General features: G+C 42.5%; 1 protein-coding gene across 1 annotated transcript in view; it reads right to left on the bottom strand.

Annotated features, from left to right (window-relative positions):
* Nucleotides 1–15,069, bottom strand: part of IL1RAPL2 (interleukin 1 receptor accessory protein like 2) — a 305,871-nt gene extending 290,802 nt beyond the window's left edge. Inside the window, exon 1 of the mRNA XM_088527440.1 lies at nucleotides 14,965–15,069. Coding sequence (XP_088383566.1) covers nucleotides 14,965–15,046 — 82 coding nt within the window. The 5' untranslated portion in view covers nucleotides 15,047–15,069. The remainder of the gene's footprint in view (nucleotides 1–14,964) is intronic.
* Nucleotides 15,070–15,338: the final 269 nt, after the last annotated feature.

Raw genomic sequence — 15,338 nt, 5'->3', positions numbered from 1 at the left:
AGTTCCATCAACTTCAATGGCTTTAGAGTAGGGATGAGGGGGAAAATACAACACAGCCTGGGGTTATCAGCAAACCCTGTCAAATTATCCTGGCACTTGAAAGCTAGCTTAAAGCCCTGGTGTTCCTCCTCAACATCTTCACTTTGAAATCCTTCTCACTTTCAGGAGCACATACACTGCCATCACCTCTGAACAGCTTATGCAATCCCACTGCTGTTGAAAAGCTGAACTTCCTTGGAAATCATATCACTTCATGATTTTCTGTCCTTGCAAAACACAAATCCTCCCAGCTTCTCCATCAAGCCAAATCCACAAGACACTAAACATCTTGAAGAGTTATTTCTTCTAAAGCCTTAGGCTTTACTCGGTTTCCTGCAGAGAACTTTCCCGATTCCCTCTGCACAGCATCCTCCCCAACCTCCCATCTCGTGACAGACCACACTAAGTTACATTTCTATTTGCAACCATCCTTACATGGCTTTGGAAACACACTGACTCCCATTACCACATAACAAAGAAAATATCTTCCATTGTTTCCTCATTTTTTTTTCTCCAAGTCCATATTTGAGTTTCACAATATAAACCTCGTTTCACACTAGTTTTGCTCTTTCCAGTGAAGTTGCTCTGGAAACCATACATACATCCAAGGATGGCATTTGAATGCAACGAGAAACTTAAAGAAAACTGCACTCAACTAGAAGCAAGATCCAAAACACTTGTTTATCACTCAAGCAGGCATTACAAAAGCAGTATTAGTGGTAACTGTTAAAATATTCTTCATAGGTTATATCTGTTCTGATGAGAATTATCTAGTTCGGACTAATATTTTTAAAAGATACTATATATAAATGTTTACTCAAAGAGATCTAGCAAAATACCACTGTAATATGTGCATATGCAGTAAGGCAAACGCCAATCATTATAAAAAAGAACTATGCTTAGTTGTTCTCAACAGCAGCATATATTCACATAATAGACATCAAATCTATCATAAGAGAGAAAAAAACACACACACAGATGGAAATAAAGCAAATTAAATATATATATGCTGAAAATACCACAAGCAGCTCTGTTTATAACTTAGGCGAAAACACATACCAAACCAGTGTAAGCTGTGGCTCTATTTTAAGCCCCAAGGAAGGTGTGAAATGTACTTAGTTCATAGGGAAGAAGCAACAAGTGAAATATTATGGTGCTTTCATTAGAAAGGAGTTACTACAACTCTTGCCAAGGATGCACAAGTGCCAGTGGTAAAAGGAGCTCTACACGAAATACAGGAGACCAAAATTCTCATGGCTGTGAGAAGAATGATTATTTGAGGGAGTCTGATTTCTTCCACAACCCATTTTAAAGGAAAATGTTTCTTAACCAGAAAAGCCAATTTGCTTACCAATTCCCAGGCATGGTGAGGGAAAGGAGCCTCACTGCCCACGTCAGTCAAGTGCAGCAGTGATGAACACAAATTATGAGTTCAAACACTGACCAGAAAAGCCTGCCTGGAGGAATGATGGAGCTCCTCTGGTCCGTTAAATGAGACTCATGGGACAAGCAGCACAAGGCAAGACGGTCACTGGAAAATTAAGTCATAATTTTCATTGCCGCTGATTTTACACCTACAGCCTTGAACCCAGGAGACCCAGGGGGACATCCACCCTCTGCAGAGTTGAGCTGGCCGGTCTGCGAGCAGCATCACGAGAGGGGTCGGGCTCAGCCCTGGCTTTCCTGAATGGAAAAGAGGAAAACTTTCTCTCACTGCTCCAGGCTACAGACTCAGCATTTCCCCCTCTTCCCTAGTGGGTGATTTCTTTGTCATCCATTGGCACTGGCAGAAGGAATCCAGCTCCTTCAGCAGCGAAAGAGTCTGAATGCACTAACAAAATGCATAGAGAAGAAAAACACATGAGAAAGAAGAAAAAGCTGAAAACCTACATATGTATTCCAAATAAACATTACTGTATTAGTCTCTGAATAAATCTCTCCCTCTAGGCAATTATATGGGTAAACGAGTTACTGAATAAATGAAATAGTTATTGTAAGACTGCTCTTGCAATATCATTTTTTCCAGGAACACCAAATTAATGTATTTATCATAATCTGTTATCTGCAGAGAAATGTGAAAACTAAATAAATTTATGAAAATGCCTTTATCTAATGATATTTACCAAATTGCACCATTCCCTCTGCTGCTTGCAGCTTACTTGGTCATGGAGACTACGGACAGGTTTGCCTTATTAATATAGCTCTCTGCCTGTGTATTTTAAATACCTTGGAGCGGAGAACCATCTGTGTGTATTCTGCTAATGAGCTCCTTCCCTGACTGAGGAAGGCCAGCCAGCTAACAAGCGATTACTCACATGGAGACTACCTAATTTCTAAGCAATTAATGAGCCCATCTCTCCCATTACATAGAAGCTTCCTCCAGTTAATTCTCCTGATATATTATGGAAGATCCTTCTCCAATGAAAATATCTCAAAGAAAACAAAATGTGGGGAACTTGATGCAGCTCAGGCCAAGCCCTCAGTCCCACTGAGTGAACGGGAGCTCCAGCCGCCTCGTGCCAGGACTGCACAGAGCAGGAGCTGCTTCTACCAGGGAGATAGCTCAGCTCACGCCATCCCTCCATAGTGCCCAAGGTATTAAAATATCTAAATATCTCAGGATGGTCTCAGAGGATGGCCTGGAAGAGGCAGGAATGTGTTTATACAAGACCTCTGAGGTTTTTCCTTGCTCTCGCCTTCAAGTCAATTGGAAAAGTCTGACATTGAGTATCCCCAAACGCTGCTCCGCAGCCGGGATCACCACCACGGGATGCCGCGTGCCAAAGACTCACGGAGCGTCCAGCGCGATGACTGACTGCCCCCATCTCATCCCAAATCTGATGGATGGGATTTTAATAAGGAGAGCCTTCAGAGCCTACTGCATGATAGAATTCCAAAAACAGAATTCCCTCTCCTGCCACTAAAAAATATTTCTTAATAATCTAAACAAAGTTTAAGGAGATCTGAATTACCTTTAACAGCTCCCAATTGGAAAACACTCTAGTAATGCATAGAAATGCTATTAAATTATCCCAGTAATTACGTTGATAACGCACAACTTTCATTAAAGCAGAGCTGGTATTATAGGTTGTGATTCTGAAAGGGCAAACCTATGCAGATGAAAGGATGCACTTGTCTTGCATGAGCCTGAAAAACATGCCAAGTCCAATCACAGCATTAAAAATATTGAAAGAAGAGTTTTTGCCCAACGGTCCCACCAGCAAGCAAAGCGCTAGTCTTGAGGCGCTGAGAACAGGCTCTTTATACACCAGCAACATGAAATGTTGACTTGAGTTGACATTACCAAGCCATTTAATGGTCACATTGCTAAATTTGCATTTTTCTTTAGTACAAAGAACCCTCATGACTAAAGTACCCAGCATTTCACTTAGGAAGCAAAGGAAATTGTTCCAAAAGACAAGGACTAATTACTCTAACACATCAAGGGATTTCTACAGTCTTCCTTGCTGCAGGATAAAGCAAGTTGATGACACATCCTACAAGACACTTCAAGTATTTGTTCGCAGAGGATCTGCATCTTTCAGAGGAAGCCAACAACCCCGCTCTTTGTGCAAGGCAGCAAACAACAGTTCATTTGTAGACATTTCTAAAGTAGGATTTAACAAAGATCCACTCTCAATCAGTTGAGTGTTGCACATTCCTTCTTCAAGGCCCCCCATCCTTGCAGTTCAGCATCTCAGGTGCTGACTTTATGTTGCATCTCTGGTTCACTAAGTCAGAGGCATGTTTAGCAGTCGGAACAAAATCGTTTGCAATAAACACTAAACAGTAAGGAGCAGATTCAATCACCCAAATCCAGATGAAAAAGAAAACAAACAAAAAAAGCATATTGCTGTAAATAATGTTGCAAAGTCACTGTGAATAAGGGTTATGTTGACCTAGATCAGAATTCAGCCAAAAAGATTCAGCTTTCAGTCTGCTCCAATAAAGCTGAGAAGCTCCATGCCTAAGCAGGGTTTCCAGTATAGTCCCCCAATTTGCCTAAAATTATAGATGTCATTTTGAATGGAAATATCACATCCAAAATGTCATGAGTGATGTACATCCTCATGTCTTTCCATTTTTGATCATTTGTCTATAAGCACACCATTATTCAAGCCTCTCAGACTTTATACAATGGGACAAGACAATTTGCAAGGTCACATAAGAAATGTATGATAACTTCAAAAGATCGAATCTACAATATTTTATGGCTTCTGTTTCAAGTTTGTTTTTCCAACAAAAACGTTCTGGAATAAATTGGTTTTAGAAATACTGTAAAGTTGGTGTATTTACTGAACAAAACATGCTTTGCAGGAGGAACTTGCAACTAGAGAGGGACAGACTGCAGCCCAGGAAAATGCTGAGATAAAGTTTTTAGAGCTTTATTTCCTTTGTAGGCAACCTGGGAGATTTGGTGAACGGCTTCCCAGGAGGGAAATGCAGAAAGCAAAGGGTCCCGACCACTCTGCGAGCTGCCTGCTCAAAAATCTTCAAGCTGCTTCATCCTATAGATGGTACCACAGCCCCTAAAACCCCAGCTTTCAGCCACAGGTCCTGAAAGCTCCAGAGATACAGGGCCTAGGAATAACCCTATCTTTGATTCATGTTCCAGGATTTTTTTCATTGCTTATTAAATGTATTTGTATCAGAGAATTTATTGCTCAAAATGAAACTGTGTCACTGAAAAAGAAATTCTGACCAGTCCTATTTGGCAGAATGTGATTATATTTCTGTGTTTTACTGTTAGCTCAGAGATACCATAAAGTCTCCATTTTACATTGTTCTTCCCCTTCCAGGCCCATGCACATATAAATTTTGCTGAACACATAAGGCAGCATGAAGCATTCATGAAGAGGCTTTGCACGTTGATACAAATAACCTTGGGATCACCGACTGCATCAGCAAAACAAAAACTTAATACTTAAATCCAAGAATGTAAATCTCTGACATCTCATCAAAAATCTGATTTGCTATAAAATTAACATATCAGTCTTTGTAAATACTAACTCAGTTCTACCCACTACGCACCAGAAAAAATCCATTAACCCCCCAATTAAAAATCTCAAACTATTCTGCCCTCAAATGTTCATATGTATTTATTCACTAGGATGAAAGGACCAGCATTTCTTTAACTAACACCAGGTTAGACTAAGTGCCGAGGTGTCTTTGCATAAAGCTGTTTTAAGGTATTTGCGCAGGTGACAATTCCCATTTCTGCTGTTGCTAAGAACCTAGAGGCAGCGCCCGGGTAGGCAGCGATGCAGCTCAGAACGGCTCAAACGCAGCAGAGTGAGTCTGGTGAGCAGAGTTGCTGCAGTTTTTTGCAGTTGCAAAGGTTCTTTAGGGCAGAGGAGTAAGTGCATATGCAACTTTTTACAAACTTAGTTACCCAAGAGACTTGATCGGCTTCTCGATCCCTCACGTATTCAATATGCCATTTTACAGCCTTGAAGTGTTTCCCTCCTGTCCCCTGTTACCGAGTGGGGGGAGAGCCTACAGCTGATACGTGCAAAGAATACTTGAAATGCTCAAAGCAAAAGCTCCTAGCCTAAAACTACTGCAGAAAGACAAAGGCAGGTAGAGCAGAATCTCTGTCTTCCTTCTCTATTTTAAGCAGAGCCACATCTCGCTACCTTCCAATGAAATATAACAGAAATTGCAAACACTTTTCCCCAGCACATGTATCAAAGGACATCAAAGCACATTTTACTCACGTTCTATTTAGCCTCAAAACTTTTCTGGGAGATAGCAGTGGTTTCCCTGTCCTTGCCTAAGGTGTTCACAATACAGCTGAAATCAGGGAAACTTTTTAATTGCATCTTCCCTAACTTCTGTACTGAGCAGGACCCCGAAGATGGTTTGTTCCCCACAAAACCTGGAGTTTGCAGGACAATCTGCACATCCCTTCAACTCCATCCCAGATTTCTTGTCATCTACAAAGTGGGAATAACCATGATGCAAATACTTGAGACAAAAAGTGCTTGTTTTAATTATTACAGTTGCAGAGGACTACTCTAAACACCAAATAGTTCCATGAGATATTAAAAAACTTACCAAATTAGCAAGGTACCATTAGAATACTAAAAGCACAAACATGTTACTTGCATCAGGGTTCAAGGTCACTGCTTCTGATCATGGTTCCTGGATGCCAAAACAGTGATGTGCCCCCCAGACACAAGTAGGACTGCCGTACAAACTACCGTACTTTAAACATTAGAAAGGAACTTGGGAACTTTAGATTATTTATTCTGCCCTGATTTAGGTCTGTTAACTGTATAGGGAACGGGGTCTTCCCAGAGGCTTGCCCTAAAATATACCTTTCTACCCCAAAACACTCTGCTCCAGACTGCCGGTAGGCAGATCAGCAGTCAGAGTCCAATGCAGATTCCCCTTATTCCCACTTCTTTTTCTAACAAAAGAAAGCGAGATACTCAGACATAAGAGGCTCATGTTAAGTACAGCTTTTGTCTCCAATATTTTTTTTAAACCACTTTTAATTAATAACCACTGAATAAAGCTTACAGCAGCCTGGGTGAAATATTCTCCTAGGTATTCCATTACTATTTAATTTTACATCTGGAGTAACGGATGCAGATACCTCAAGAGATACCTTTAAAAAGACATAGTGACCCATCAAAGATGCGAACCAAAGATTCCCCTGCACCTGTCTTACTTTTAAGTATCAAAACACGATCTCCTATCAAAAAGTGACCCAGAGCGAGTTTCTACAGGTCACGTGCAACAGAGTATTTTGAGTTTTGTGAAATTCAAAGGTGAAGGAAGTTTAAACCCACAGAAAAAAAAAATGTCAGGCTAACAGAAATATGTTCCCACAGCCTCCCTACCTGCCTTGAACTAGGAGCCACGCGGGAGGCGAGTGAGAGGGAAGTGGCAGCAGAAGCTGTCACACTAACACGGCAGGGACAGCCTGGTCACCGCAGCCTGGAAGAGCAAAGCCTGTGGGTACAAAAATTAGCTTTTATCTAAGTCTGTCTTCACTGGTGGAGCACTGAAAACAAAAAACAGCTCTTTGATCGCAAACCTTTCCTGTCCATCTCCAGAACACTGTGTGTTTCCGTATTGGCGTATTATTAGTACTAGTCTTGCTTCTTATAAAAAAGAATTGATTGGACTTGAAAGGGTTAGAGATTAATAAAATGATAAAATGTACACCCTAGAGGTAACACTGGAGCTTGGATCAATTTTCCTTTCAACTCACAGACAGGTAATCATTTCTACTTTAGCAAGTAATAAGAGGCACTGTAACAATCTCATGCAGGTCTATATACTAATGCTTGCACATACACACAGTTTTAAAAAAAATCCTTCTTGCCTTACAGGTCAGCCACTTGAAACACTTAAACTCGCACTTCTTCAAACTGTGAAGTTCTGATGTTTCCCTTCATGATATGTAAAAACAAGTTCTCTAAATGGTAAAAAATAACCAAAAGCAAAGCATTCTTCTATCTCTCATTTCGATCACTGTTTTCCATAACGATACCCATGTCTCCTACCTCTTATTGCCAGCTACATTCACAGAAAAATATTTTTTAGAAAGGAAGCTCCTGATACAAGACATCACAGAGCCTAGGAATTTAAAACTCAAGTGCACTTCAAACAGCCACCAAGGTTCTGAAAGTGAAGAATCTCCTGTCCAAATTCAGTGGACAAAAGTGTGAGAACGTGCATTAATAGCCATCCTTTGTGCAGTTAAAGGAGTCCCACTTACATTTCTTCGAACAGATACAGCAAAACCTGCTATGCACTCAATTATCCAAATCCAATCCCAGTTTAGAACTGTACTTGAGCTGGATATCCCAAAGGTAGGCCACAAATCAGATTCCCTACAGCTTATATAGGACCATACATTCTAAGGGACCTCTGAGTCTCTGTGTTGCCAACAGATGCCCTGAACTAAACACACACTTTTGAACTTTGGTTTAGATGCTACAGATCTTGTGGAGCGTCACACACGGAACTGGGGACAAACGCTGCATTTGGGCACATCTGTTGTTTTCCAGAGAAAGGCTGGAAATGAAGCATCCAACCACCCCGCAAGCCAGGGCCCCTCTCTGCGCAATGCAGAAAGCGGCTGGTGGCCTTATGGAGGCTGCACAGAGCCATGAGAGCCAGAACCGCTCTGCTGCACAAACTTGCACAGATGTCCCCGTTTGCTGACTGCACGGACACACGCGGCGCTCAAGGAGCTCGAGGGGTTCAAACAAGAGCCGCTGGGCAAAGCGGGAAAGGCAGAGCCATCCCCCGCTGTCTGGGCAATACCACAAGCTGTGAATTTTAGTGCCAGCACTTGATAAGCTCAAGATCTGCGATGAAAAATCGAGTTTTGCCCAGCCTCGGCAGCCTGCAGCACTTGGCACCCGTGGGCAAGTGCTCTCCATGCCAGCAAGGCCCCAGCCCTCCAGCCCTCGCTAGCTGGGATGTGACAGAACAGCTCAGCAAGGCTGCTTCCCGCTCAGTCATCACTTGGTGCCTGCTAACTCTGCCTTCGTGCCACAACTCACTGCACATGTGGACCAGAACCAGGGCAGGCCCTTCAGCAGCGGCCACAGGGAGCCGGCAGAGCTGGCCCGACCCACCAAGGAGCCACGCGGAGCTCAGTGAGGATCCTACAAGCTCAAGGATCGCGCTACTTTTCTTCAGCTGTCTGCTCGCTCGTGCGCCAGATGCTCTATGGGGTGCACGCTCAATTATTCAACAGCTGCAAGTAAAATATTTAAGAAACGAGTTACTAATGGACAGCTTAGAAGGAAGGGGCACTGGGAGCAGGGAGGCAGTAACATAAATACAGCTTGACCCTTTCTGGGAGCTACTTGGCAGTCGGTTTCTCACGGTGGTCTGTTAGGAAGAGGAGGAAGAAACACGCTGAAAGAAAGGACGACAGTATATACAAAGTGCTCTGTAATGAAGTTAAGAGATTAGCTGTACACCTAGAAGCCTTCCTATCCAAGCATGGGCCCAGATGTGTGAAACAGGCAGATGACGACGCTGCCGATAAGGTGGGCAGGGCCTGACCGTTGGTGTTAGCCTGTCGACAAGACCACTTTCACAGCGCCCAGTCCTGGGAATTCAGTCTCCTGTCCCAATCTTTTCTAGCACAAAGCCCACACTTCAGTGGCAATAGTCCCTGCTGCTCCCACAGGCTTATCAAAACCTGCAGGATCTCCCCTGCCTTTGGTCCTGCCCTGGTGGGGACAGACAACATCCAGTCAGTTCCTATAAAGCCCTTCCTTAAGAGGACAGCTTCTCTGAAGCAGAGCCAAATTATTCCAGAGAGGTTTCCTGACATCAGGAGGAAAAACAGACATGAAGTCACTTGCCACCTCTTCTGATACTGGCAGCATGACACAACAGCCCTTTCACTTCTGTGCCACTAGGCTTCATTTAGCAAAGTGCCCCACACACCTGCTTAACCCACATCCCCAAATCCCAGCAGCTGGGAGCTGCTCCCAAGGCATCCACACAACACCCGGATAATGCCGCTCATTGGAAACGGCTGCAATAGCAGCAGATCCATACTACAAACAGCAGTACCTAAGAGGGGGGCTGGCCTTTCACTGCGCCTTTCCAATACTGTGGGTTTTTGTTTTTTTTTTTTTTTACTTTTTTTAAAAAAAAAAAAGTAAAGGGAAAAATCTTAAGCAAACTTGCTGAGCTTGAAGGCAGTGTTCTGGGTAAGCTTCTGGCTGTATTATTTATGCTTTCATTTGAACATTACATAAGACAGTCCTTGCAAAAATATTGTCACGAACAAGAGAAGAAACAAAACACACCAGAATGACTCTACCTGTCCCTTGGGACAGCCCGTCTCAGAACAAGGACATGACCTAGGGCTCACTTCCTTAAAGTGAGCATACTAGAAATTTTGCAATGAAAGTTTTAAAATCAAATGGATTTTTTTTAACCAATGGAAAATGTCCCATTTTGGGGGGGAAAAAAAAAAAGGCATAATCCAAATAAGGGCCTACAGAATCTTACTCAAAGACATGCCTCATGTTTCTCCTATTGCCCCCTATCCTTAGGGAATCTACCTTTGTGATATACTGAAGTTTGAATGAAATAAATGGATACAATTAAATTGTTCCAGATACAGCTGTAGTTTCCCTTTTGGGAAAGGAATCTAGCTTTAATTTTTAAATATCAGTTCAATATTTTAATTGCTTTAATTATACATGAGCTCCTTTTAAATGAGTGTAATATTTAAACACTCAAATTTTTAGCTAAGATCAATATTTAAACCGCATCAGGTCGAGGTCATTAACAAAACCGCAAACCTTTAGCAGATTATTTTCCCTCTTGTTTTTCCTCTGTGCATCTCCCTTCTCCACCAGTAAACAGAACATCTCAACACTGTCAGCTGTCACCACACAGGCCTGTCTAGCTGTGCTGCCGCTTTCTGTCTGGGGACAAGAAATCCAGGGCTGATAATCACATAATGAGGAGCAGGCAGCACCGGTACTTCACAGTGAACTTGCTGGCAGCCCCCTGAGACCCAACGGGCTCCCAACGCTGGATCCTCCTCATTTTCCACACATCCAGACTGAGCAGACGGAGGGCAGTCGTGGCAAGCAGAAGAGGCCATGTGCAAGAGACCGCGCACTCACGCACCGATGACAGAGCAGAACAACGCCGATCTCGATGCTGTATCGAGACACATCTTGGTGTTTGTGTCAAAAGGCAACACGCGATAGTTTTCACGGCACAAACCATCAGGCAACATTACTGGAGTAGAGGACGAAAACTGGGCTAGCGTAGCAACAGTTAGAAGGGAGGTGAAGGTCTCTCGAAACTTCCACAGCACCATAGTAAATTGCAGCAAGACGTTTGCTTAAAAGGCATGAAACACCAAGTCAGCAAGTCTAAATGAGCGTAAGAAAGCACAACGTCCCAGCCTCCATAACATCAATGAGAGCATATAGGGCAGTTTGGTTATGTCCGTGCACAACAGAGCTCGATGCTCTGGCAACCCCTCTCTCCACCGGCCACTGCCGACACAGTCAGAAGCAGCACGAGGGTCTCGGGGACGCGCTTGCTCGAGCGCTCAAATGCCTCCCAGGCAGCCCGGAGCGGGAGCGGAGCAGGAGGCAGCAGCGCAGAAGCCCCTGTGCATCCCGCTGCCACAGGACAGCGGAAAAGACTCCGGCTCCGTGGCCTGGAGGACACGCAAGTACCAGGACAGAGGCAGCTAAGAGCCTTGCAGACAGAGCACACCCAGTTCGGCAGCGAGCTCGTAGGAAACGGGGCAGCGCCTGCCCCGTGCTCCACCGATCGAGGCCGACGCGGCGTTCGGAGCTCATGTGTGTGGGGATGGGTATTTCAGCTCAGCAAACACAACAAACTGCACCAATTATGCGCAAATGAAATTACATCTAGTAAATCAAACAATCTATATAAACTGAAAAATCTTTTGCTAAGAAATGTACTAATTTTTAATTGGTTATATACTTTGAATGATTATAGCAGGGAGTAAAATACGTATATATGCATATATACGGGCTTGGAAAAATAAGATTAAAAGGAAACTCCCTATCAACTGGGAACCTAACTGCTCCCACATCCTTGGTTCCTCTTGTTTAACACCCACCTGTAAAACTTTTCTAGGGCATCTCTGGGACTGCAGTCCCAGCATCAGCTCTCTGCTGAGCTCCAATTCTCAAAGCACAAGGCAAGGACGACCCACAGCTTCCAAAAAGGCTTCTTAAGAAAAGCTTGCAAAACTTAGGTCACATTATGTTCACACAGATGCTTAAGACAAACTGTTCTGTTCCCACCACAAGCAGCAATCACTACTCTGTAGACAAGAGATTTCTTCTGTAGCATCTGGAAGCCGTTGCCTGTAAAGGACAATTTGATTGGCGTAATTAAATCGGCTCATCCACTTTAATTATTTTGGCAGAGTATCTCAAGCAAGAAAAAGCCAAACACGTTGGTATTCATACAAGCATTTATGTCATTTTTCAGCATTGCAAAGTACTCTGAGATCTACCTGTAGTCATTATATGCCTTAGCAAAGGGCAAGGAAAGGACATGGGACAAATCTCTTTCAGTCCTGCTCTTTTCTATGAGGACTGTTTCTCTAGCAAGTTTTAACCATATGTCTACAACTGGAGCACGGTTTCACCATCTTCCTTCTCACATCTACAACACACCACACTTGATCTCTCCTTAAGGCCTCTTGCCCAACCCCTGGGCACTTACTGCCCAGAGCTCTGAGCCTCTTCTTTTATCCTTTACTTTTTCCCGTTGAGTTTCCATACCTTCATATCTATGAAACATTTTCCCCGACCTGCTCCTGGTGCTCCTATTCCCTTTAGCCACCTTCAGTTTCACTGATAAAGCTCTCCTGGACATTCTGCCCTCTTATTTCCCTGCTTAACATTTGTGATTTCTCCATGGCAATTGAAGACAACACAGTGCCTCCTCAGTGCTCCAACCCAAGTCCTCTTAAGCTCTCCAATTCTTCTCACTCTTTAAATAAGATACATTCCATCATGGGATACTATATACATGCTAATCAACTTTACATATATATTATATATATATTATTGTATTTAAACAATCATAATTCTGGAGTTTCATGCAATAACTATAGCTTGGAAAAAACTATATTTGGCCAAAACGGCCATGTACCTAGGTCAGCAAAGCTGCACACATCCTCATTTTGCTGGTTTCTTGCCCTGGTAACCCAAACCTGTCTTTATCATTAGTGTCAGCATTTTCCACGCACAGCTTCACATAACTACCTGTACAGCGTCTCTTCCTCTTTTAGGGATGCTCACCAGCTTACACGTTCCCACGCTGGTACCTGAGCCTACACCATGCCCAACCGCAGCACTGCTGCTCAACACCTTGTCTGGAGGGTGATGTCTGGGCACAGTCACACGCACCCCACGCCCTCTCTGCCCTATATCAGCCCCACATCTTTCACCATCTGGCATTTGGGTGCTGCATCCCTCATCTTTGATATTCTCTTAAAACAATACAAATGGTTAAAGCTCAGAAGTCTCTTGAGCATCTGTACGTTCATACAACATCCTCTGGCAACAAACAATATTCAGCGAAGCTCCAAGCTATCAAGCAACAGTGCTTTATGTGTAAAGACTCCTTTCAGAGAGGGAGGTCAAACTATCAAATTTACTGTAAATGATGAAAATAGAGAACAAAAAATGCATTTCATATACAATGTTGTGTAAGAAGAAAAAAAAATAATTCGTTTGCTCCACACAGCAACCTAAAATCAGCATGTGTGAGAGAATGAATATTGAAAGGTAAAAGCCAGCTGCAAGGTCATGCACTTGCAAAGAAACTCTAAGTTCACCCTTCATCCATTTCTCCCCTTCATCTTGCACTCATAAACCAACTCAATCAAAAGAAAAAAAGTGTTTGCTAGAGTGAGTTATATTTGGCAATAGACAGTCTAACATTTTAAAATGCTTCTCCTACCAATACTCAACAAATTGATAGCAACAACTACTGTCAATAACATAAGGAACATTGCAAAGCCAGTCAAGGCAGGCTGCTTTAAAATAAAGATCAATATACTAAAATATAATTAAAGAAAAAACATTGGCTGAATGATGCTATAACCACAGCATTTTACACCCGCAGAGATGAATTTCTGACAAAGGAAATGCAAAGGCCCTTCCCTGTAGCGAAGTGATGTTGGCTGGCATCAGTGAATGAAGGATGCCTAGTTAATCAGCGACCGAAATCTTTTTTTTTTTTTTTTAAACTTTATTTCATTTGTTTGTGGCTTTTTTGGGTGGGTGATGGAGGGTAGCATTTCCTTGCTGTCAGTACCCTCGAGATCCAGCTCCATGCTGTAGCCAGAACCTGATCACCACAACTGCTCCCACAGGCCAAGGAGGGCTCAAGTCCTGCAATAATCATGACAAAAGGCTGTGGACTAGTTGGATTTAGCAACATCCGTTCCTACTTCCCAATCCGGCAGAAAGAATTCAGCCTCACACCTGGTGGTTCCAAGAGTGACACTAGCCCTCCTGGCCTGGGAAATGTATCTTACCCTTATTACAGATGGTACAGTAACCTTTTTCCTTCCCTAATCAAGAAACACAGAAATTAAAACTGGACACACCCACTAAGTACCTTCTGGTTGTGCCTATATGGATAAATGCCTTATCTCAAGACACTGAGGACAGAAAGCTCAATACAAGCCCTCACACTTGTGTATAGAAACTCAATTATTAAAGAAAAATAACTTGGATGTTATACAACTTTAGCCTAAAAACATATACAATACAGTGTTGTTAAAAACTGTATTTAATCCCTGCCCAACTTCTACACTGGAGCTAACCTACTTGTGTGGTTAAACATCCTCCAAACCCTGAGCTTGCTTGAGACAAGTGGCTTCTGCTGAGTGTGTGTCCACTGGGAAGAGACCTAGGAGTTTTGGCAGGAGCTCCCAAACTTCCCTCTCTATGCAGGGAAGCTCTTCTCGATCACCCTGCAAATGATCAGATATATGGCTAGCAGACCTTCTGGAAGAGGCCCTCCTAATCTAAAGAAAAGTTATCCAGAGTCACAAGCCATCAGGAACCACATCCACAGGTAGTGCAAAGTGCAAGCTATGGTATTAAAATAATGACAACATCCTTAGTATTTTTGTGCGTTTTCAACCAGATCAACCTTTTTTTTTTAATTTTATTTTTTATTAAAGAAAATGTAAGTATTTCAAGTAGTTTAAGAGATTAGAAGTCACTTCAAAAAATTTACAGTGATGGAATTCATCCTGTACCATCTGATAAACAGACCACATTGGTTATGACATTTTTTTGCAGAAGAGAACAAGACATATACATGCAAAACAAAAAGCAGACATCTAAAACACTTGATTGCATGAGCACTAAATCCAAATTCAAAAGTAAAAATATTTTTGTGACTTACCAGAATTTCTCTTTGACACGAACTTCAAATTCATGCTGACTACCGTACAGATCACAAGAACCAAGAGAACAAGAGGCTTCATCTTTCACTTTCTTTGACAGCTGAAATGCAAACATAGTATGAAGTCTGAATCACAGCTCTTTGCTACAACAAAGCAGCAGCTACAGTTAAACATTTCTCAAAGAACCATTATGGGGCAATGGCTTAATCTAGTGACTTCTGGGTTTATTTTTATGCAGAGGTAGGAAAACATAATGGTTCAAAGTAAGTGTCTATGAATAATTTATCTCTGAATATCACACAAAAGGGCCTTTTTTAAAAATCACACAGAAAAATATTATTTTGCTTTAAAAAATAGAAACGGAAGCTTAACT

This window comes from Tinamus guttatus, unplaced genomic scaffold (genome assembly GCF_059628265.1).
Source record: "Tinamus guttatus ecotype Peru unplaced genomic scaffold, ASM5962826v1 Tinamus_guttatus_pri_ptg000287l, whole genome shotgun sequence".
Taxonomy (NCBI): Eukaryota; Metazoa; Chordata; class Aves; order Tinamiformes; family Tinamidae; genus Tinamus; species Tinamus guttatus.
The sequence above is the reverse complement of the archived record's forward strand: the minus strand, read 5'-3'. Positions and strand labels throughout refer to the sequence as shown.